A 25,223-nucleotide genomic window follows, 5' to 3' on the forward strand; every position below is an offset into this window, starting at 1 on the left:
ATTTATGATGTATAGAAGATTGCACAACGATGGCAAAATAGAGCTCGAAATATCATTTATTGGCATAAATTTGTATCTTCTGTAATTGCAAAATATTATATTAGCCGCTTAGAAATTTGCGAGTATAAACAGAAAAAGAGAAAGATAAAAGGTATTTTACGTAAATCAACTTGGTGAAAATGAATAATATTAGAGTAATTTTTGCAACAGTGAAATTGCTTTTTGGTTTGATAAATCTATTATCATCTTTCATATTTTCTGCCAAATATTTCAAGATTTTCTCGGGATTTATAAAAATTCCAAATATCTTAAAATTAATTAAATCTTTGAATCAATTTGTTATTTAAATAACATCATAAAGAAAAAAGAAAAAAGAAAATAAACTTAAAGTAATGATATATTTTTCACAATATAAAACTTTTACTGTAAGTTCTTCATATTTATTTTTAATGGATAGCAAAGATCGAAAGGAAATGAAAGGGAAAAATTATTATATTAGAAAAAATTATCAGAAATTCTGAAATTCACATGATTTGAAAAATTAAAATAATTAATTGAAATAATTGATTTTTAGATAATATTTGGTACAAAAGAGCTTAGTAATTAAAGGATAGTAAAAATAATTTTATAATTTATTTTTAAAATAAGAAATCTATTGCATTTGCTATTCACGAAATTTAACAGAAATTTATTCTCTTCATTTATAGCGAATTTATAATCGCTTCCTAAAGTATTGTTCGTATTATGTTAATAATTTAAGCTGTATGGAATATCATCAACCATTTTAATGAAAATATCTATTTAAATTCAGAGAATTGAATGTATAACGCGTAATATAATCATAGAATTTCGCATTTAAAAAATTAGGAAGGGAATTGATATGGTTCTAAGCACAATAAAAATGCAGCGATTAATAAAACTATATACTCTTATATTTTGAATTAAATGGCGTATTTGCATTGTTTAATGTTTGTCATATTCTTTCGGTATTTAACATTTTTTATCGCATAAGACAGTATACTACTAGTATACAGGATAGCACCGTACATAAAATGTGTACAGTATATATACTATTGCTACTCTATTATCTTTCTCGGCGCTCCTGGTCCTCGGCTTTAAAAAAAAAAAAAAAAAAATACTAAAATTTTACGAATTTCGTATGTTAGTGATGATAAATTAATAAGAAAGGAAAATTAATGTGTTATTATTGGTGCTATTTTATTACACATTGGTTGAAAATGCTTCCATAAATATTTTTTAAAATGTATTTGTATAATTTTTCTTAGAATTTTTTTTAATGCACAATCTCATAATTTCATATTTTTTGACTTTTGTATAAGAAAAGATTGCGCATTTATAGGATTATGTATGGGATGTGAAATGAAAAATGAATATATTAAAGAAAATAGAAAAATAAATTCTATATTTATTCCCAACTAAGAATATTTACTTAGTGTATTATATTTTCTTTGAAACAGAAGATATTCATTGGATAAATATCTAATATTTATTAAAAGGAACAAATGCAATTAATAAAAAAATAAGTTTTTAAAGTTATTTTTATAATATATCTGAAACATTAATAAAATTGAAAGCATTTTCTTTTATGTGTAATGTTCAATTTTTACAAGTATTTTATCACAATGATAAAGATATCGTGAACATATACGCGTGTAAATATTATAAATAATACATAAAGACACAATCATATTAATCTAGGTATAAATCTTATGTATTTACAAAAGTACTTACATACTAATATATCTGAATTGCCAACAAAATATCTTATTTATGAATAACAAGATAAAATTAAAGAAACAAGATTTAATGAAAGCTATTTAAGTATTTATATTTCGATGAAAGCTATTTAAGTATTAAATTTATTTGATGAAAATAATGTGACACTCACATTATTTTGTAGAACATGTGTTATTAACGAAAACTACAAAATTGTAATATTATTGCATATAATGTATGAATATAAAAATTCGTGGAAAAAAATAATCAACATAATAATTTCTTGCGACGTTCATAAAGTGGATATATTTATTATCTGACATTTGATCTAAATACGGAATTAGGCTCTTGACAATTTATTTGTATAATACGATTTTCACGACGCTAAGTATTTTTTTTGCATTCAGCACTATATAATGGCAAGTGAGTGTTATAATAGTGAACATTTTATCAGGTGTTACGTAGAAATCTACACTAGTTTGTAAAATCTAATAAATTACTGGGCGTATCAAGAGAGCTCTCTATTAGAGTTTTATTACCAACTTTAAAATCTTTATATGTACCACAAGGCACTGATTGTAAAAAGTATAAGAATCAATGAAAATACTCTCAATCCTATGATTTTATTTAATTCTTTCTAATTCATGACAATTAAAAATGAATTCTATTTCGAGAACTGTGTAAATAAAAGCTATATTTAGTAGGTGTATATTTAAAGTATCTCTCTAAACTTGATTAATACTGTCGCATGTTTCAATTACATACAAACATACATATACATATATATTATATTATATATGTTTGTATATAATTGAAACGTACAAGAGTACTGATGAAGTTACATACATACATATATGCATATGCTTATATATATGTTTACTATTAAGAACTTTACGTGCATAAAATCGTCATTGTTCTGGAACATATGCATACAACTAAAGAAAAATAAGTAACTATTTAGTACTTTTATAAGATCCATATCTCATAATATGAATCATTCTTAAGTAATCATTCTTTAAGTTATCTTTCAAATAAATGACTGTATAACTTCAGAATAAAGAATACAATATAACAAAGCAAAATTGAGGAATATCATACGTTGCTTGCCGTTAGAATGCAAACATTCGTGAGATTTCACTCTTCATTGAAAAGATTTCAATTTTTTATTACAATTGAATTCATTCAATTCGAGTGATTGAAAATATGTTGCTATTTTGAGATTGCTAATAATAAAGTAAGATTTTACTTAAATTCAAGCGATGATATTATGCAAAAATAATTGCTCGTGGTCTGTGTTTAAGTATCTGGAAATTATTAGCGTTGTCATGAAAATGCAGCGTATCTTAAATTACCCGATTAGAATTGCTCAACACGTGATATCTCACAAAAAATGCATTCTACATATTATTATCAATTACTTCTTCCAATTTGTGCACAATCTATATATCAGTATATTGCGTATAACCTATGTCAAAAACTGACTGAAACATTTTGTCATGTACCTGAGGCAATCCTTTCACAAAAATATTCTTCTATGATACATAATACCCTGACCACTATACAATTTCTCCCACATCAACAATCAGATCTATTTACAATAGAACGGTATTGAAAATAGGTATTTTTCGTACATTCGACTGTCTTTTGCGCGTTAAGAGACATTAAGTTTTAACATAAGGAATGACGACAGCAGAAAAATAAGAAATCGAAATAAAGACATTACGTTTGTTCTGACGGAATTTTTCGGCTCGGAAGAATCTTGATTTTTTTCCGCGACGAGCCATTTAACGGGTATTCTTCTCGAAGAGACTGAGGATATTTTTGATCGGGATAGTTCCACGCCTGTATGTCCGCTGTACCAAATATTTGATAGGCAATATACGTACTGCAAGATACACCCGCAGTAACCGCAAATACTCTTCTCCACGAATCGAGAGATTGCTGTTGGAAATATTACGTTATTTTGGTTTTCTAGTGAATGATAGAGAACAAAAAAAGAAAATATATATAAAACGCTTACGCTTTCTTGTGTGAGCAGACCAGCTGCTATAGGAGATAGGAAACTAGCAGTCATGTGAATCGTTTGCGCGAACGCTAACACTGGTCCTGAAAATAACACATCGATTTATAAATATTGATATTTCTAACCAAAATTAATATTTTCACGAAAATACGCGAACCTACCAGCAAAATTGGGTGCGATGTCGACAATATTGGCCATCGCACCCGCGTAGCCGGCTGTTATGAGAGTAACAGCTATGAACCACACGATTAAAACTAGGATAATATCGCAGCCTAAGTAGCCAATTAAGATCACAAGTATTCCGGGAACCACTTGAGCTAGAAGGAAAAAAAATCGATTGTTCAATTTATCTTCCAAGTATTAGTTGAGGAAAGCCACAAAATGGACTCACATAACGCGGTGAATATCTTGCGCACAGTGATTAACGTCATGATTTGCCGCGTGACTAGCAGATCCGCAACGTAGCAAAATACAACGGAGCTTAAGTAGCTGCAGATAAATGGTGCACCTGACAGGATACCGTTCTAAACGAGTTAATAAATTTATTATTTTGTTAGTCATCACATATAAAAAAAAATTCAAGAATTTTCGTCAAATAGCGAATACTTACTGCTTGTATACTGAATCCCAACACCGTTTTCATGTACATCGGACCGGGAATGATAAAGACATAATGTACCCATATTCTTCCGAAGGTCGTAATACCGATAGCCCACGCTGGCCAGGACGTCAGAATAGATTTCCAAGGAACGGGCAGATCCTTTAAGGAAAAAAGCATAGATACGTTCGTGCGTTCGTTCTTAAAAAAGATTGTTTAATGGTTAAATATACTATAAATCTCTTACCTCATTCACTTCGTTAACTTGATTTCTAACACATTCCTGAATATAACGGAGTTCCGGCTTAGATATTCGGGGATGCGAGGCAGGCGTGTCGAAGGCGTAAAAATACCAAAAGACGCACCAGACGAGACCGACGGTGCCAGTCGTGTAGAACACGGCCCTCCATCCGAAATGGACGATGATGAACGCGCACAAAGGATAGGTCAATCCGATGCCGATGCTGAACCCTGAATATAGACAACCTAGATGTTAGGAATAGCTCACCCTACGATCCGGAAGGAAGCTGAAACATGATGCTTGTCGAATGGCCGTCGTCTTGATTTGTTACGACTCATGCGTGGTGATGATCGCTCTTCAGTCGAGGTATTTCATCCTGTAAAGCGATTCAAGTAAAAGACTTAGTACGCGGGGACGGTGATAGGGCATGATGAAGCTGTTAATAGTGGGACAATGAAACTTCTATGTCTGTAAATAAAAGTTTAAACTCGTTCTACCTGCAAAGTAAGCGTCATTCGTATTACGTAGAGATCGGTATCACAAAAAATGTATCGTAATGAAAACATGAAGTTATTATGTACGCGTTAAGTACAAATTTTTATTTCTATTCCTTTCTATTTCTATTTTTATTCTATTATTAGCATTCCTTTTCTTGCCATATTATTGTTATAAAATGCACTCATGTAAAAAGTTTATAATTAATATTTTTAATATATGAGATATACACTCGTGGTCAAATACTTCTTTAACGGGGAAAAAAAATTTACGGAGAACACGCATATATATAAAATATACATTAAAATACACGACATATAAAATTGAACAGAATTCTATTTTGAAATCAAATTATAGATCGCGAATTATAAATCGTGTTTTTGTGCTAATAGAAATAAAGTCTTAGATCTAATAGTTTAGAGCAGAAGAGAAATAAATTAACGCGTCACATTGTGAACAAAATGAAACTTGTGATCCGTCTCTGGAAAAGTTTGAGTGAGAAAGATGATTAGATTTATTATTAATTGCACACTGCAGATAAATGGATGTAGTCGAAAGATAGAATTTGTACATATAAGACAAAAATATAGACAATATACATGTTCGACGAGTCCGGCTGATTCTACCAGCTGGAAGTATACTCGGCCTTTCTCATGCTGTTGAGCGGTCGCTGTTGAGTATACCCCTCGGTCCGGCGAATGCAACCTCGTACGTGGAGATGAACTATTCGGGATCAATTAAGTGATAAATTCTGGCGCCGTTCGATGCGCAACATTTATAGAGAGAATTATTTTCATTTTAACAAGAGATTATTTTCTTGATCTGGAATTTTGAAACAATAATGTGTAGTTTCTCATTCGAACTTCCGTATTTTCCATTCTGAAAGAAGCGTGCATATTAGTATTCACGTGAACACAATCGAAAGGAATATGCGGCTTTCATTTTTGCGGCTGTTATACTTGCGATTATAAGAGGATATGCGCATAGTTTTCGCCTAATTTCGAATTGAACGTATCGAAGTTTCACTGTAACACACGAAAATCTCTGTTAGCGGCCGACTTTATGACGTACCTTGAAAGGAAGACATGAAGCGTGAGCGTTCCACGGGTGGAATCCAGTGCCCGATTACGGCGTACATCGCGGGCCATGTGAGTCCCTGTTAAAAAAAAAAGGGAAAAAAATTTGAAAAAATCACGAAAATCTCTTCGCTATCCGAATAAATAGAAAAATTTACATGATATTTAAAAGATTGTTCTGTCTTAAAGATTTGAAGTGTCTCTTAACTATTTTTATGATATTCCTCTATATCTTTCTTGAAATCTATTTTTATCTTGTCTAGATATGACAGTAAAGCATTTATCATGAATTTCATCCGATGATTAATGACTTACACTTGCAATGCCCTGTATACTGCGCAACGTTATCATGGCCCCATAATGGATCTCCGCGGCAGTCGGCATAAGCAGACTGCAGACGGCAGTGACGGCTTGAGATCCGCCGAATATAGTTTTCGTGCCGAAGTACTGAGTGAGAACACCGCCGAGCATTTGCGAAAGTATGTAACACCAATAAAAGGAACTGGAAATGGTTGATTGAATAGCTGGACTCCACTCGAACTCGCCAGCGTCCTGTCCATAAGAACGATATGATATTATTCACAATACTTTTTCTTTTATCAAGTTGTATTAAAATGCACGTATGTTACGTCACATTCAGACGCAGTAAGGAATACTTTATGTATTGTAACAAGATTTTAACATCACGATAACCTGTTTTGAGTGCGCTATATGTACTTTGTCTATTGTGTTTTGTATAACATAAATATGATACAAATGTATTCCAAGTCACTGTCAAGAACAAAAATTTCTTTAGAGAATATTCAGTAAACATAAAAAGTTTACTAAAAAAGGAAGCAAAATTTTGAGAAAAAATTCAATAGAAAATCAGGCAAGTATTTACTTTTCAAAGTATTTATACCGCATTCAAATGTATTCAAACAGGTTGTCGCGATGTTAATCTTGCCAATTACTATACATACATTAAAATATTCCGACTCGACTGCGACTGAACAATGATGTAACTCAACAGCATGAGAAAGGCCGAGTAATATGCGTGTATTTTAATTATTGGTAAAAGAAAATTTTATCAAAAATAAAAATCGAATAATCTTTTTTTTCTGGCATACTGGGTCCTTTTTTTATCAGAGAAATAAATCATTGCTATTTCGAGAATCGTGAATAATGAATGATGCATGGATAAAAAACAAAGAAATTATGCGCTATGCAATATCAAATATCGTGATATCCGCAAGCATACCTCCGGCCTGATTACAGTAGTATTTGTGTGTGACGTATTTGATATTGTGTAACAGTGAGACGATGTGGTTTCATTGTTCGATGTTGATGGCAGCTTCGCCATGGCCACCATGGCGATATGAATGTCCGTTCTCATCATGAAAGACACGAGAAATCCGGAAAATGAAAGCATGTACAGCACGACACGTGCTGGAACCATGTCTGCAATCAGGAAATCAAAATGCAATCTGATTATCAAGAGTCGCGCAATACTGATCGTTTCATTAGAGAGCGCATAATGGCGGAGATTGCTATTTCAATTTATTTCTTTTTTTTTTCTAATAAAAAGACTATTTAATGTCATGTTGCAAAAAGAATACTACCTCCCAATTTTCGTAAACTGCAAGGTGGCTGTTCCTTGTACATATCAGATTCCTCATACCTGTAAGATAAAATTACGGTATAACTGCTAAGATGTGCAATATCGTAGTAAGAAAGAGTCATGTTTTTTGGTATTATCAAGTTTCGTAATGGCAGCAAGTTTTTTTAAATTACATAATGATATTGAGAACTTATCTATCTAAAATGAAAACATATACATAATGGATATACACATAAGTATGATCGATAACGCAACTGCAAGAAAAATAAAAATAAAAGTATTTTTTTTAATCTGGTGTTTTACCTTTGAGATTCTTCCATTTCTTGCCTGGAGCTTTCGATATTTGAACAGAGTACAAAAATGAATCTGTTGTATACGGTGGAAACACAAAGGATCACCTTGGATTCTGGAAATAGAGAGAATTAATTTAATTTATTAACCATCTTAAGTGACATGTCATTCGGTTTATATGAGCTTTCATGTTGTCAAGTATAAAATGGCATAAGGTATTCGAACCATTTCGTCGAGGTCATGATTTATGAGAACAGAATGAAATTCCACCACGAAACTCATATCGACGTTCTTGAAATTCTTTGTAGAAGAAGCTTCCGCAAAAATTTATTTATAAATATCATGCTATTCCATTAACAAGAATTCGAAAAAAATCAATTTTATTATAGAAAATAATTACTTTTGTGACTTATGGAACTTTCTACGATAGTCTTTTTTTTCAGTTAATAAATATGTTGCAAATTGTGATTTTGTTGCAGTGCTAAAAAAAAATACAAAAGTATAATTATTTAAAGATTTTTCATGCATATCCATTATGCATATGAAGTCTTTGTATTTTGTGGAAAAATAGATGCGTATATATGAATAATTTTGTATAATAATTTACTTTTTTTATAAACTAAAATTTATGCTTATCAAAACCGATAAAGAAAAGTGTTGTTACTGTCATTAAATTACAAGATACAAGATCGCTTAAAATATCGCCATTCAGTATATTTTAAAATTTTCATTTTGTACAACGCGTTGCGTAAAATGAATTAAAATTAATAGATTTCTATCAATTCTAACATATGCAATCTTTGAATAAAATGTTTAATTATTTCTTCTCGCGACATATGTAAAACATGAGAATAATTAAAGTCGTATGTGCAATTATTTCCGCAAGATATTGTCGAGACGGTCATTTATGCGTACATGTGTGGAATTGATTAAGGAGCTTGGTATTGAAGGTAAACGATGATCATGCAAAAGTAATTTTACGTAATAGAGGAAATGATACTACCGAAATTAAAAATATAATTGTTGAAAATGGATAGTGCACAAAATGCGCATTAAAATTAAAGATTTATAAAAATTTTATTTTTATTAATACAAACCGCACACTTGAGATTTATTATTTTATTTCGAAACAATGGGTTGTGAGAAATCGTAATATCACATGATTAATTTTATAAAACATACAGCAGCAAAGAAAAATATTGCAATACTCATACATACAGACTCCATAGAGAGTAATATATTCTTTTAAATTTATTATGTCAAGTATGTTATTTAAGCAAAGAAAAATTTTAAAGTAAAAAAATTACAAAAAGGAACGAAGTGCACACAAGCTTAAATTTATTTTTAAAAAATTCAAATAGGCAATTACGCAAAAATTCATAGCCAAAAGAGTAATTTTAGAACACTAGATGCACATAAAACCTATTGTTTCATAATAAAAAAAAATTGTATTATCAAGTTACAATATTACAATATTATATAAATTATCTTGATCAGATTGAATGTATTAATAGAAAAATTTCGGATTAAATTTTAAGATTTTAGATTTAAAGTGCAGCTATTTTTTATTTGCATACAGTGTTTTAAAATATCGGATAACTCGGTAAATAAATAATAATATTATGTCAGAGTTACATATGATGAATGTGCATAAAATCGAAAGTACTACAATAATGATAGATTATATGTAGTATTTTTATGTGTCTAAAGAAGCATCGTTTGTGTTTGGAAACTATCCACATTCAATTAATTTAATAAAACTTCTAGTTTGCGAATTACAAAAGTCGTTACGTTAACATTATTTTCATTTTTCCACGTAATAATGGAACGATCTCGAGATAAATGAGGTATTTTATAAAATTTGAAAATTGATGCAAATACATTTCAGCTTCTGAATGAAGAATTTATATTATTAAAATGTGATGTTTTTTTAGAAATATATTATTACAGCCTTTGGCTCTTGTGGGAAAAATTGCACTGGTACGACAATGTGCGATCAATTTTTTTTCAAAGTAACCACGTGATTATCTTCAATATCGAAGAGTCACGTCGATGAAGCGATGTTAAAATGATAGTGATGCTAATTCACATAGTTTCATGAATGTGATTTGCTAGCACTGACGAATAAGACAATTAGCAATATTAGCATATTTCCTAGTTTTCCAAGAGATGTGTTGAGCGCGGAACGACCTCGATCCATCGATATGCATCACAACTGATAAGAGTTAGCAAAGTATAACAAAGTCATAAGTCCCAAGCTTGTAAAAAATTAAAAAAAATGTGTTACGCAGCATTGTCCTATGTTCGATATGTGTCACTTACGTCAAAGATAAAGTTTAGAGACAGACGGAGGCGAACGCGATTACAAATTCAATAGACGCGACTCGTAGCGTGTGGCGAACGAAAGAAATCGCGATACGATCATGATTGCCGGCGGAACGAAGTATCGACACTGAAAGCCGACCGAACCACGAGGCGTTGACTATCTTCAATGACCCCACCATTGCGCCGGTTCGCGTTCTTGATATAATGTGAGACGAACATGTGGAATAATGTGGAATACACACACTGTACTATACCTATTATGGGTAAAACATGGAATATTTTTAGCAAACAACTATTGACGGTCACGTACTAAACTCAAAATTTAAATGAATCATTCATGAAATACATTACATAAGAAAAGACAGTGAATATACATAATTTGGAACAATAGAAATAAAAGAAATATTTATGTAATTAGCTAAAGTCAAGATATAATTATAAGGAAACGATATTTAAATTTATTAAATAGATAAAAAGATAAAACAATTTATTTTAGTTATCTCGTTTTAGAAGCATTAGTTTGCCCTTGATCATTTTCCCGATAATTTTGATATAATATGATAAATAAGTAAATACGATAAAGAGGCAATCATGAAGTAATTGCTAACTACGAGTTATCATATTTTCATCATGCTGGAGTCCGCAGGATATAATTAATTGCGAAATAAATGGTGTGCATTTAAGAGAATGAACCTCTGGAATAACCATTTTACATGTAATAATACGTTAAATGAGTATGAAAACTCAGGAATGCGTTATATCAATAAATATAGAATTAATCGAATGAATTATCTTAACTTCTAACAAAATTCATTGTATTTTCTTGTTAAATAAAGTTCTAAAACTGATTCAGGAGCAAATATATTGGCAAGAATAACATTCAATTCAAGGAAAAATATTTCCTTCTCTATTACCAAGTCCTTTCACGAATCATAGGAATTTATTATTATTTTCCTTGTACGTAGTACGTACAGTTGTCGATACAAAGCGCATTACACACACTCATCATAAATTATTTCAAGCTCTTGAAACGTTCTTAAGTACACATATTCTGCGGTGAAACATAGAGACCGTTCTTTGATCGATTGATAGTCCGTGTTGTATTCTAACGAGGCAAATGATAACGCGCGCGCACGCTTATAATGCCCTTTTTTTATTCAACCTTACAAGTTTCAAGGATCTTTCAACGTGCGAATTATATATTTTTCCGGTGATATATGGGTTAGTAAAATATGTGTAATTTTGCATAATTTTATGTAAAAGTTCAAATCGATCGAATTGAAGATCTTACAATCATGATGAGATAACGTTATTTTCAATCTCTTATATAATTACAATTATCCTCCAAGAAAAAAATTTCGTCACTCGTAATATTGGGCTTTATTATCTTATAGTTGACCTTATTAAGCGTACGTAAGCGAGGCAGGTCATGCAATTCGACCAATTGAATCGTATTCCAAGCAACCATAAAAATGATGTGCGTCATGATAATTATATGTATACGTAACACATTCATTAAATATATAATTTGTTTCTACTTGTAAGGAACGGAAAAAAATGTTTTCTAGTCAACAAAATATTATCAATTAACATTTATTAGATAATACTTTGTTATATACGAAGTTATATACATATATAATGAGAAAACGTGATAAAGGAAAATGATAAATTACAAAATAAATAATAAATAATGAATATTTTTAAAATTTTAATAATATTAATATTAATAATTTTAATATTTTTTAAAAACATTATCTAATGTTTACTGAAAAATAGAATTGTTTAGTAAAATAGTACAGTGAATTTGGTTCATCTTACAATAGTTGTAATTATGTGCAACAAATATCGATGTGCAAAAAACGACTTTTTTATAGCTCAAGAATTTTCTAGTTGCGTAACATGATAAAAGAACGTGCCAATTACTGTGGGAATTGATCTATGGACAAGGAAACCTAAAGATGTTTCTATTCGAGTTTAATTAACTGCGGATAAGAAACATAAATGGTTTCTGATATATATTTAGTCATGTATTTTAGTCATATAGCTTCTTAAAGTTGACTTCTTTCCCAGTGACAATTTTATTATAAGTGTTAACATTTGGTGTAAATTAAAGTGATGCATGGTGGTCTATTCTATACGTTTATAGTAATTGTAGTTATTGAAATTGCAATATTTAATAAGAAAAATAGGACACTACATTACACATTATATTATGCAAAGTTAGTTCCTAAATTTTTAGAAAATTTCTCCTACAAATTGATGTCTTATTGTGATCACCATTCGTTTGGCAGATGAATTATAACGATTTTGATTCCTAATAGCCAATTTCCAATGGTGATTAAAACTGCAGTTTCTCCGATAAATATTTTAAAGCAAGGTGAAAAAAACTCTCTAACTCTATAAATCATGTTATCTGTGATTATTGAAAAAATTTCAATTTGCTTGACTAATGTTACGTCTCGTTAAATCACTTTCAACTCTTTGTTCCCATTCAAAGTAAAAAGATTTTATCTGAAGATTGGATCTCGTCAATTTTTATATGTGCGCAGGAACACAGAAATAGAAAATCTTAATTTTGTAGAAATTTATTTGCCTGTTAAAGGGAAAATTGTTTTCTCAGTCTCAAACATTGAAATGATCTTGGACAATACACTAAGATCCCAATATTAAAATTGAGATGACCTTGAAATACCATGAATGTTACCATGAATACTATTTTCATCCATGTCCAATCTTTGATTGCAATATGTCTACAAGTAGCAAATCATGAAAAGTCATGGAATTAGATGGATATAAATTTGAGAGCTACCGCCCCACAAAGATATGTCATTGGTGTGGACCATAGTCACTGTTCATTTGAGGTTAAACACGCCGACTTCCTCAACTAAGGAGCACGTGGCCCGTCGTATAACTGATTTCGAGAGCAGCGAGTCGCAGGAATCGCGCAAATCGAAGGACAGCCGATCGGGACTCACTTTAGTGGCGTTTCTGCGTCCAGCCGATGTCCCGTATAGCGTGGATGCTCTCTTGCGCGGCATTTTCATCCACGCGGCGGCACACGCGACAGTATCGACGCGTGTTTACCCACGTTGGCGAGAGAAGCGCGTTGCTTCGCGATATGCCAAAAGAGGATGCGACGAAAGGCAGGTGTGGCAGAGCAAGGCGAGGCGAGGCGAACCGAACCGAAATGCGGGCACCGGTGCAACGGAACGCCGCACCAAATGCACAACCGCCGCCGCACCGTTGACGGCTGACGCAACCGTTACGTCGGCTCCTTTGATGACGATACTACGCGAACTACTATCGTGATCAGATCACGTGACCCAGAGAACAAGCGGCCCACAGTCGTCAGCCCAAGCGATCGATGGAGGTTTACTGCGCCGACGCGGTGCAGCAACTATTGCGTGCGAAATGTAACGCGTAACATTTTCAAGTATTGATAGACAAACACTATCCTTTTGAATAACTTATTCGCCTACGATACACACAGATACACAAGCAAAAAATGATTACAGTATAATAATATGCTGAGTCGAAGATGTATTCGCTATGGATAAAAACTGCGAGATTTATAAGCTTAATCAAGCTCAATCAAGAAACGAATCTTCGCTTCAGAAAAGCGGATCTTTGTTAAAATAATTACAATCAATTTGATATTACGTTTTAATACCAAAAGTCAATTGTAATTGAATCAATTTTTTTAAGGAGAAATTCAAAATTAATAGAAAGGATAAAAATTGAAGGATCAATATTTGTGAAGGAGAGAATCCATTAAAGAGATTTCTTATCTTAGCTGTGTTGGACGATTTCGGGGATAAATTTAGATGTTTTTATCTTTGCATTTAAAATTGTAACATAGATAACGAGATAAAAAATCTAATATTGTATTAGGAATATAAGTCTATAAGCACTATTTGTTAAAGAATCATCCTATAAAGAAAAGTTTCGAGAATATTAGAAATTTTCAAATTCTGCGAAAGCAATTGTGGTACATATATGTATAATGTAATACACGACGAACAAGTTGGATATGACCCCGCTGACTCATTTGATGAAACTGTGTGCGTTTTATGCATGATATATCATTTTATATTTAATTGTTATTCACTGAATCAAACAGGGAAATGAAATGATATCACATGTGCATCATAAAACGGAATGCACCTTGTCATCATATTTTTATGTGCCATTATCAAATTACTTCTTTATTAATAAGTCTGTAAGAACGTGATTCTAATATTTATTAAATATTGTATTTTAAGAAATGCTTATTAATTGAAAAAGAGTAATTTCGAAAGTTTGATGTTTACTTTGTATATTTGGATCATTATTTGCAATATTGGAAGATTTTACTGTATATATTTTAAAATTAGGATATTAATCTTTTTATATTAGCATGAGAGAACTTAAATCTGCTCGTAATAAATTAGTATGAGGCTTTAAACACTGTAACGAATGTTTAGTTGATTCGCGAAGAGAGAAAGAGAAAATTTAAATATAAAGTAAAGTATAAACTAAATGAAAGAGTAATTAAACTACTTAATTTCAGATTCAATTCAAAAGTGTCAAAAATAGGCTGATATCAAAATTAAAAAGAAAAATATGAATTCAAAATTTTTTTTCTGCTGTTATGCCGTGTAGAGATTGTCGCCACTTTTCTTTTGAATCCATGATTGAATCTATTTGATTCGACTTTTCTTGCGTCGCATATTGTAAACACAACTTCGGGCGAATAACTACTTTTTGGCGACGTAAGAAAATTCATGTAAATGTTATCGAATTCGTTAATTAATGCCGTCATCCGTAACATGAATCAAGGAAACTCTTCAATTCAGTCGAGAAAAAGATTTTCAAAAAATTCCTTAATTCCGTCACACGACAGCAATTGCAAGTAGGTTATATTAATTGTGGTTACAACAACGAAAAATATAAATATGCATTTTCTTGATAATTATTCAATAAATCACTTGTTAAAGAATAATAATATAATATCATGCCAGATTGAAGACATTGCCCTCGTCAAAATGCATATCGGATACAACGAGAGATCTATCGGAAGATAGTAAAATGCTTGGTTATGGCAAATCTTCGACTCGAGTTAATAAAATGGTAGCTGTGCGATATATATTATGAATATGAAATATTCCAAAGTGTATGCTATGTCAAATTATATTAACACGTTCGAGTATCAGGTTTCCAATGCGAATCTCTCTGCGAGAAAATTGTGGAACAGTTCGTCCAAAATGACCAGAAATTCCATCGCTGTAAATGACGTAATCGAAGAAGGTTTTATAATTGAAATCTTTCTATTTTACAATAATAAGAAACGCTAATTGGAAAGAAGTTAACTGGATGTCGACTAGAAGTTGACTAAAATATTTCCATGCATAACAAATTTTATTAATGTTTTTAAAACATAACATAATTTTTCATCAAGCGTTTAGAGCAGTCGTAGTTTTATTTAACATTATATATCCGCGAAATGTATTAATTTCAGAAAATGAGCTTATTGGCATGTTGATGAAAAAACTGCATTTAGCTGAATCACAAATACGAAAAACACAGTGTGATTTGACAAAAGCTGAGGAAAGCTTGCGAACGAAGGATCAGGAAATTGGACGCTTAAAGCGGAAGGTTCTCTGTACGCTTTTTTTAATCTGAGAATGTAGTATTATCCCATAATATTCATAATCAGCTTGACAGAGAGCTATTTTTTTAATCTGTATTTGTATGTTTAGTATATATATGTTAGTTATAAATTATTTATTTCTTTGCGTATTTTGTTCTTTTATTTTTCTGTACTTTGGAATCTATGAACTGCTCTTACAATGTTTCCTCTTTTTCGGATATCACGTTATTTTGATAGATTAAAGATTGGGAATCTAAATACAAGAATCAGGAACTGCTACGAAAGAAAGAACAACGAAGTCAGGCTAATAATTCCGAATATTTCTATCAACGATGCCTAACGCTAGAACATAAGATCGTCGAGATAGAGGTTCAAATTTATATTTTAAATAATGCTTTAACATATTTAAAATATAGGTAGAAGTTAGCAATTGCGTCAATTTGATATTGCAGAAATTCTTGGCGGATTATGGATTAATATGGGTGGGTGATTCTAAAAATGCAACAAACGTAAATGGTGGTAGCAAGTAATTAGACTAATCGTTTTGTTATTAGCTAGAAGCAGGAGTGATAGATCTAATCAGTAATAATTCCGTTGTAGTAATTATATCAACGCCTGTTACGAACAGTTAATTGCGAATATCGATCAGTTGAATCTAGCTGCAGGAAAGGGTGAAGTTCACATTCATCATAACGAGAAAGGAGGAGGAGCTACATTCAAAGTAATATTCTTGCTTTGCAATATATACATTTGCATAACATTTCTATATCATGTAAATATAATGTAGAATATTACTTGTGAAACGAACGTTTGTGAACACCTGTATGTGATACATTTTTTATATACTTCACAAATATCGAAGATAAATGTATTTATTAATTGTTGATTAGTTGGAATTAATATATTTGTTAACTAGTGATTACTTTTAATTATTATCGTTAATCAGCACTTTTTAAATGCATTTTAACTAAAGACTCTTTCCTGCTTGGCATTGAAAATTTATAAAAACGGTATGAGAGTCAATGGTGGACCATTACGATCTTACGATGATCCGACTGCAATCTCGTTTATCCGTGATATTTTGGATGGATACTTTCCATCTGAATTGCAACAAGAATATCCGGACGGAGTGCCCTTTATGGTAAATGTACAATAGAATAGTAATAGGATTTTGGAATATATACGAGATATTCTCAGTATTTTTTGTTCTTAAAAACAAAACGGGGTTAAAAAAAAATTTAGTTAGTCTCCATTCTTCTTCACAATTAATATTTTTTACTTACGCCTACAGATAGAAGATCATAGAACAGAATTGCACATAGAGGATTCTACTAGCTTTCCTGGTCAAGGATATCGGTTGGGAAAACAATCTCCAGTAGATAACGTGTTATCGACAAATTCATGCAGATCAAATAATGTTTACCAAAGATCTACTCGTGCAAACCTTTCGTCAAAAGATAGCACTTCTGAGAACATTCCGCTTTTATCACTTCCAAGCCGGTATCATCACTTATTTTATTTAATTTGAACAAATAAGTATTGAAGTACTTATAATAATATATTGTAATATACATCCCAAAAATAGACAAATTATTTTATAATTATGAAGAAATTGCAAACTGAATATAATTATGTAAATTGCTAAAAACTTTACATATCTTCATAAAACGCTTATATCTTATATATTTTTATTAGCTTATTGGATCCTAAAACCTCTTCGGAATCGTCTTCTGCCGACTTATTTTCTTTAAGATCACAGATTTTGGCTTCGCATAATAATGTCTGCTCTAATTCTCACATTCAGTCTCATATTAATGCTGAATTAGCACGAAGCATTCGACACGAGAAAGTAAATATTATTAAAATTGTTGAATATCGAAATATTACAATCATTAATAAATATTATATATATTGTATATATTACTGTCCCGAAAAAGAGAGAATTGGCTACGAAAAATATGGAATTTGACATATCGATGAACGGGCAGTCACCTAGGTCGAAAGAAACCTTGAGTTACTCTACAAGTAGCAGCAGAACGAGAAATCATTGCCTTTCTGATAGATCGTCATCAAGGTTTTTTTCCCATATAAAATATAATCCATATTTATGTACCTACTTAAATTAAATTTTCCCAATAGGCCGAAAATTAATGATAGTCGCCTTCGATTACGTTCAAAATCCGCGAGTTCGTCTGGAGGGCGACTGGGTGTCAGTACGCAATCGGTATTACGGTCAAAAGCGTTAAGCACAGCGGAAATCAATAATATTGGTGAGCTCAATAAGATTGCTAATCTTGTCTCTGAATGTTTAGAGACGAAACATCCTCGAGGTTCAAAATCGGCTACTTGCGCAAGAAAGTGTACGGTGAGAAACATATTCGGATATCAACAGAAAAAGATTAAATTAGATAGAAATTATATAAAAGTCAGATGTACGTCTAGGTATGATCTATTTGAAAATTCAAGTTTCATATATTTCAGCCTCCGTTATTGCGTCAGGTTAATGAAGCGACTAGAAAACCTAACGAGTTGCGATTGAAAGTTAGATCGTTAACCGGTAGTACTATATATTTGGTGCATGTGTTGGCCGATGAACCGGTGACAAAATTATATGAATTACTTGACAAAGCTATGCAAACGTCCGGGCATAGAGAATATAAAGTAGTGCTGAGCGGGTAAGGAAATATCTGACTCTTTATCACAATTGAAATTTTTAATTTACAAAAATTATTTAATTTTTCATCTACCGTTCCTAACATATCGATATCGTTGCTTAAAGATATTCGCCGAAGAGATTGCAACGTGTAGATACATCCTTAAAAGAAAGCGGAATTAACAGAGATTGTGTTCTCCATCTTGTGACCGATTGAATATTTATCAGCTCGTGAAAATAAATTTTATATATCCATATGTTGTGTAAAGACAAATACGTAGAAATATGTAATATTTTAGAATCTTTGATATGTAAATTTACAAATAAAACATGTACGGGCAATTAATATTGTATTCCATATTTTTTAACTATATTTTTTAACTAATTAATCTTTTGTGGAATTAATACGTAAATATATAAAAACAATAATATACAGAAACAATGTAGAAGCAAAGTTATCTAATTAATAATAACAAAATTACGAATAATTGCAAGTATACCTGTTATCAATAATAGGTAATTATTTTTTATTATTTTTAAATATCATATTTAATTAACTCAATATAGATTTTGTTGATTAATAACTTATTGATCTAGTGAATAGCAATCACTTTAGTGAGATAAATAATAGGTAGCATTTTCGAAAAATGTTGATAAATGTCGGATGATCAAACAGGTTTTACCTTAACATGATACACATACTCTTTAATATTGATATTTAATAGACTATATATTTCTTAGTTAATATTTGCATACAAAATGTAGGGAGCATAGCATCTTCGTAATAATTAATCCCAGGCCATTGCTCCGTGGTTTAGGTGTGTCCGTAAATTAGAATGGATTGATTTACGACTCTGTTCCTAATTACATACCGGCACACAAAGATCTAACATTAAATACGAAAATGTAACTCGATATTGTCATTAAAAATCTCTTTTTTCTCTTATTACTAATATTGAAATTTTATCCTATTGTACTTTTATAAACTATTGTCTATATTAACAAAATCCATGAGATATACAATGGATTAAGTAATGGTAGTATCGGCGTACGCCGATATCAGGAAAATTATGGAATTTCCTATCATCATCAACGCAAACCACGTCGTGATAGCTCCGAGCTCTATCAATCAACGGCATAGGACTCGCGCAGATTTATCTATGGGCTTCCGTCGACGGATCTGTCAGCGGATGCTTTTCGATCAGATATCGCGGTGGGACGGTTAATAAGAGGTCCTGTTTGTCAATCGATATCCAAACTAGATGACACTCCCCCAGGAAATTCCTGGCGTATTCCGCTCGTAAATTTCATGAGTACCAAAGCGAGCTGGGCTCCGCTTAAAGGCATAATTACTGAAAGTGAAAGAACGCAACTTAATCGAGCGTTTACATCATCGTAAAATGGAAAATTATAGAGAAATCTTGTCTCTTTGTATCAAACTTTATATCATATTTTCCTGTTAAAAACTAAATAGAGTTTCCAGACTGTGGTAATACATGCATGCAGTAATGAAACATGCTTTTATTTCGAAATATTTGTTTTAGCGCGTTTTAAAAAATAATATAAATAATTAAATAAAGTTATGTTATATGTGGGTATATCCTGATAGTACTGAAAGCCAAATATTGTTGCTAATTCTTTGTGATAAATTAAACCAAACAGACAGTGTGTTATCACCTTTTTTCACATTTCCAATTGCCAATAATTTATCTCGTTTCAAATTGAGATAAGTCTCAATTTGTTTCTAATGAATAGGCTACGATAAATTCCGTTTTTGTCGCTTGTAACATGCGATTTGTTAACGAATCGATTAAACGGCAAAAAGTGGAGTAATTGTGTCCAGACAAAGAAAAGCAAGGACGACATCTGCTTTAAAGCATTGGGACATTAATGGATCTCTCCATTGGTTTTAGCGCCTCGACAGACAAAAAATAAAAAGGGAAAGAAAAGGAAAAAGACGACGCGAGGCAAAAGGATCGTTTGTTCCAGGGATCTCGTTAAGCAATATTGAAAATTTTTCTCTCATTTACGAATCACGTTCGAGTCGCTCAATAAATTTGTCTAACATTTTGCACGTAACTTCGATTCACTCAAAAATTCGAAGATATATTATAATTTATATATCAATCAGGTATCAGTATAATTATATTAGTGCATAAAATAAAAATTTAATAAAAATTTAAAACAAATTAAATTTTTATTAAAAAAAGGAAAAAATAAATATATTAATATATACTGAACATTTTTTTAAAAATGTATTTTTATTTATTAATCATGTCTTTATGGGGTACATTCGTCGTAAGAAATGTTTCAAGAAGTCGACTATAAAACCCCGTGTTAATGGTTAGCTGCTTCTGAAAGCTTCGCTCTAGGGATGATTGCGTTCCATGTACCTTCCCCTCCATTTTTCTTCTGGTCTCAAATGTCGGGGAATGACCTGGATTTTAACGTACTCTCTTTGAAGCGACACGACTAAACGAATGCAATTTTCGATATGGCGTAGCTGTAACGTACTCGCTTCAATTTAATCTTTTTCTAATAATTTAATGCTGTTTCAATAGCACGAAATACATGATACGATGGAGGCATAGAATTAATGATATAATTTATATATTTATAATATATTTTTGACATTTGTAACAGTATTCTCCTCTTTCTGTATTGTGTTAATGATATATGTCGCGATCTTTAAAAACAATTGCAAACATAAGTTAAATTTTGATTATAATTATCAATTTTTGATTCGACAGATTCGGTAATGATTAAGTTCTTTGCTAAGAACGGATACAATATTTATCCTACAAAACTGACAATTAAACAAAAATTGAAATAAAAAACCTTTGGAACATAAAACGATAACGTGTAAACCTTTTCGAGTTGTTGCTAGAGCTTATTCCATTTGTTATTTCTGCTCGAATTGCATTTTTCGGTTGTATAGACTGAATCTTTGACTCGATTAGAGAATCTGGGAGTTGCGCAGTCGTTCAGTCATGCATATTTCACCGGTTGCTTTATCTGCTTTGTTCTACGGACATTGGATTATATACGATTATGGATTTGCAACAATTTCCTCGAAATCCGTTGAATATAGTCGCCTTGTCTGTTTCGTAGATCGTTGAGAGCCATTGGACGCGCCATCGCGATCGATATCTTGCCGATAGATTTGTCGAGAATTCAATCAGGTTAGCATAAAAATTGTATCGATAGTTGTAAATGATCGATTAAAAGTAGAGATCTTCTGAAACATTTTATTCAGACATTAATTCTGATTGACATTGTATTGACTTTTTGTCTTCTTCATGAAGTGCTGTGCTGATAGAATTATTTAAAGAAATGCAATTGTGTAAAATTATACCACAAGCGTTCGGCGAATATTCTTCTGAAAGATTGATGGCTACACCAGCTGTTTATATAAAAGAATTACGTAAAGAAACAGACAAAAGCTGCAACATTGTTGTCGCGATTGCGAAATAAATTGGATAGCCTGCGCGGATAACGGAGTTTGAGAAAAGAAGTAGAGATAAAACGTGAACAATTGAAGAATACATCGAAAAAGCGAAAAATGAAAAGAATGGAACATTAACTTCGCAATTTTTGTAATCTTTTAATTTTATCATAAAAAAATGTTCTTTTGAGGAAATTTATGCGTTTATAAAATAATATTTAAAACTACAAGATTTTAAGTGTTCAAATTTATTTTTCTTCAGTAACGGCGCTGTTAATTTACGCCGTTTTTATGATTAATTTTTCAATAATAATTAAGTTCTTATTAAAAAAGAGTCTGTCTTTAGCGTTACAATCACGGAAATTTTACATTGCTATAATAATAACGTTGAGGTAATAGAAATATGTTTTGTATCCATAATTTTTATACATATACAGATTGAAATTTTTACGAGCGTCAAGAAAGTTTATTTTCTGTATTATTAAAAACTGTACAATCGGTGTTCAAATTTTTTATTTCGATGTAGAGAAAGTATCCAGTTGTTTTCGCTGATAATAAACACATTCATAAACATTCCTTTTATAACTAGTATTTGATTACTAACGCGCCGACAAATTATTGTCAGCTTCTAGCTTGAGCTGTTTGTTTTCTTTTTATGCAAAAAAAAAATAAATCTTAGCTTTGTTGAAAAAAGCAGTAGCCATAAATGTATCGTAACAATATTTTTTTTTAATTTCACGAAAGTGAAAATATAGAAATATTTCTTGTGCAAGAATTGAAATTAGTGTGCCGCAATTCTATTGTTGCACACATTTATGATATAGATTTGCCCCACTGAAAATTTGTTCTCACAAATATACGTATAAGATTTCGTCGCATTTGTTAATAAATTTTTTGACGAATGTTATTAACGATCTCAATAATTTAGGTAAATTTACTTCCGCCTTTTAACTGTACGTATTGTGGTATAAGCATATCGAATTGAAAATGTGTATCGCGAATTGTTTGTTGTAAGTGGCAGTAGAGATTTTTTATTTTAACGGTTTTTTTTTCCTTTTCTTTTTATGTATTTTTCTCGTAATGTAACGTTAAATATTCGCAAATACGTTATACACACTTGCAGAATTGTTTTCACTCTTTCTTTTTCAACGGCTAATAACGTATCAATAAACTCGCTGAACGGCGTAATAATCTCTTTAACAAACAGCGATACACGCACGTAATAATATGTTCGCAATACGGAACGTCGCAATGTATAGCTAAAAACTGTCGAACAGTTAATTGGGTTTATCTCGTTACCTTTTTCTTCTCGTGAAAAACACTCGCTGTACACATGATAATAAACTATTCGATTGTGTCAAAATATGACTAGGTCTTTTTGGCGCATTCGCACGCTTCACGGATTTCCTCGCCTATACCGTCCGCGCGCGTAATATGTACCTTATACGTATATACTATGTACACACGTCGACGCATACACACATATACAGATTTATACATATACATTAAGTGTATTTATAAATTACACATACATTTATACAAAAGATTTATAAATCTCATTTCAACAATTAGCGTATTTATTTATAATACAGTGAGGGATGGTTAGATGCCAGTGATCGTATTCCTTTACTATCATTCGAAGTATCTTACGACTCAATTTCTGACTCATCTTTCAAATGAAAATTTTAGAGAACTGCCAATATTTCTTTTTAAAAAGATTAATTTTACATTAACTTACTTATTTACTACTCTCAATATAACAAAAGAGAAATTTCCTATAATATACATATATCAAACACATACATTTATCATTATTTATTATTAGAGATTTATGTATTATATTTGTTGCGATTTTGTTATAACTCAAACTTGGAATTTTCTTATTATTTTAATTAGATGATTAGAGTAGATTCCTGAGTAACAATACGTAATATATTTTTTATTAATTTTGAATTTAGTTTTATTTCTCACTAATTACATTTTTATGATAAGTTTAGAAATAACATTTAAATTATTAATGTAAATTGTTTGTAACAATAAGCAGTATTCTCATATTTACCTTTTGTTATTCGACTTTTGTACCTGCATGTTTTTGCTCGAAATTATTGAACGCGTGACATTTGTTTAGGCTAAATCTGGCAGTGGTTACTAATTTCAATTTGGTCCGAGTCATCCGATACAGACGTTCATGTTTTATTGCCCTGCATTTATCGCGCGTTTGTTGCAAGTTATATGCCAATTTTATTCAGCCGTTAGTGGCCTACGATCATTTAATTGTTTATTGGTTCCGTTTGCCTTGCATTTTTCATTGAGTTTATGAAAGGTAAAATATTTGTCTTGTGAATATTATGGGTATTGTGGCAAATTTGCGGCCCAAAATTATTGTCACTGGAAATTGCATTCCAATAAACATTGGCATCGCGTTAACGTGCAACTATGTCTGCAGTGATCTTACGATTGACGCTCGCATTCACACATAGAATTGTGTAAAATTGCAGTTACAATTATATTTTGTACCGCTAAATTAATTACATGTTACTGCCAATAAATTAAGAGATAATTGTGAATATTTATTTAGATATACTGCAATGGATAATGTGATGTTTCGTGATTCATTATTGGTTCCTGCGAATAGTTTTTAACAGTTTTTAACCTACGAATCGCAGTATGGATGGAATACAATTCTATATGTGAAGATCAGTCGATTTAACAAGCGATTCGATTTTCTAAATCCACTTCGATATGTTTAACTTGAAATTCGGCTATGACATTTGGCTCGCCTTCCGTCGTGGTGTCGCGGACGGTTTCTGGTCTGTCCGGTTGGATACTTCGAACAAATGTCCGGTTTTCCACTCGATTATACCGTTGCCTCGGGAAATTTCGAAACACCGGCAATTCCTGGTCAACTGGCATTGCGCGTGGCATTCCATTTTCCATACAGTTCCCATTTATTCCGATTGATCCGTAACGTTCACGCACTGGCACTTTTCAATTTAATACCGGCCTCGATTCGGTTGATCGGACTGTATATTCTACAGAGGGATGCGCATTGTTTGCGAACAGCATTCCGTTGTCTTCGTAGACAGGCGAATCCTGATAGGTTCCCGAAA

General features: G+C 31.5%; 3 protein-coding genes and 1 long non-coding RNA gene across 5 annotated transcripts in view; 1 reads left to right on the forward strand and 3 right to left on the reverse strand.

Annotated features, from left to right (window-relative positions):
- Nucleotides 1–25,223, reverse strand: part of LOC105448530 (glutamate-gated chloride channel subunit beta-like) — a 547,315-nt gene that overhangs the window by 246,818 nt on the left and 275,274 nt on the right. The window lies entirely within an intron of this gene.
- LOC105448421 (sialin) lies at nt 1,714–13,677 on the reverse strand. Of its 2 annotated transcripts, none has more exons than XM_011686948.1 (12): nt 13,362–13,677; nt 8,074–8,176; nt 7,772–7,830; nt 7,411–7,610; nt 6,486–6,722; nt 6,166–6,250; nt 4,606–4,829; nt 4,371–4,520; nt 4,152–4,284; nt 3,922–4,077; nt 3,758–3,843; nt 1,714–3,678 (listed from the first exon to the last, which is right to left on the reverse strand). In XM_011686948.1, exons 2-12 carry the CDS (start codon nt 8,088–8,090, stop codon nt 3,457–3,459), a joined length of 1,569 nt encoding a protein of 522 aa, XP_011685250.1. In that variant the 5' UTR covers nt 8,091–8,176; nt 13,362–13,677; the 3' UTR covers nt 1,714–3,456. The 2 variants fall into 2 exon arrangements, with proteins under 2 accessions (XP_011685250.1, XP_011685251.1); XM_011686949.1 differs by lacking the exon at nt 13,362–13,677 and adding an exon at nt 10,384–10,598.
- LOC105448420 lies at nt 15,068–19,014 on the forward strand. The gene is made up of 14 exons (XM_011686947.1): nt 15,068–15,277; nt 15,387–15,495; nt 15,579–15,672; nt 15,884–16,020; nt 16,253–16,384; nt 16,468–16,541; nt 16,616–16,736; nt 16,989–17,156; nt 17,307–17,515; nt 17,711–17,864; nt 17,953–18,089; nt 18,155–18,380; nt 18,497–18,690; nt 18,795–19,014. Exons 1-14 carry the CDS (start codon nt 15,156–15,158, stop codon nt 18,883–18,885), a joined length of 1,968 nt encoding a protein of 655 aa, XP_011685249.1. The 5' UTR covers nt 15,068–15,155; the 3' UTR covers nt 18,886–19,014.
- Nucleotides 20,911–22,259, reverse strand: LOC105448419. The gene is made up of 2 exons (XR_974242.1): nt 21,537–22,259; nt 20,911–21,105 (listed from the first exon to the last, which is right to left on the reverse strand). It is a non-coding gene; the product is annotated as an uncharacterized LOC105448419 (long non-coding RNA).

The sequence above is a fragment of the Wasmannia auropunctata genome, unplaced genomic scaffold (genome assembly GCF_000956235.1).
Source record: "Wasmannia auropunctata unplaced genomic scaffold, wasmannia.A_1.0 LD336085.1, whole genome shotgun sequence".
NCBI lineage: Eukaryota > Metazoa > Arthropoda > Insecta > Hymenoptera > Formicidae > Wasmannia > Wasmannia auropunctata.

Coding starts and splice junctions, on each gene's coding strand:
- LOC105448421 (XM_011686948.1), bottom strand. Junction 7,611..7,771: donor CAGTTTACGAAAATTGGGAG/GTAGTATTCTTT, acceptor TCCTGATTGCAG/ACATGGTTCCAGCACGTGTC. Junction 6,251..6,485: donor GTATACAGGGCATTGCAAGT/GTAAGTCATTAA, acceptor TTTTTTTAACAG/GGACTCACATGGCCCGCGAT.
- LOC105448420 (XM_011686947.1), top strand. CDS start 15,156: ATGTTATCGAATTCGTTAATTAATGCCGTCATCCGTAACATGAATCAA. Junction 15,673..15,883: donor AAATGACGTAATCGAAGAAG/GTTTTATAATTG, acceptor TATTAATTTCAG/AAAATGAGCTTATTGGCATG. Junction 18,090..18,154: donor TCTGATAGATCGTCATCAAG/GTTTTTTTCCCA, acceptor TTTTCCCAATAG/GCCGAAAATTAATGATAGTC.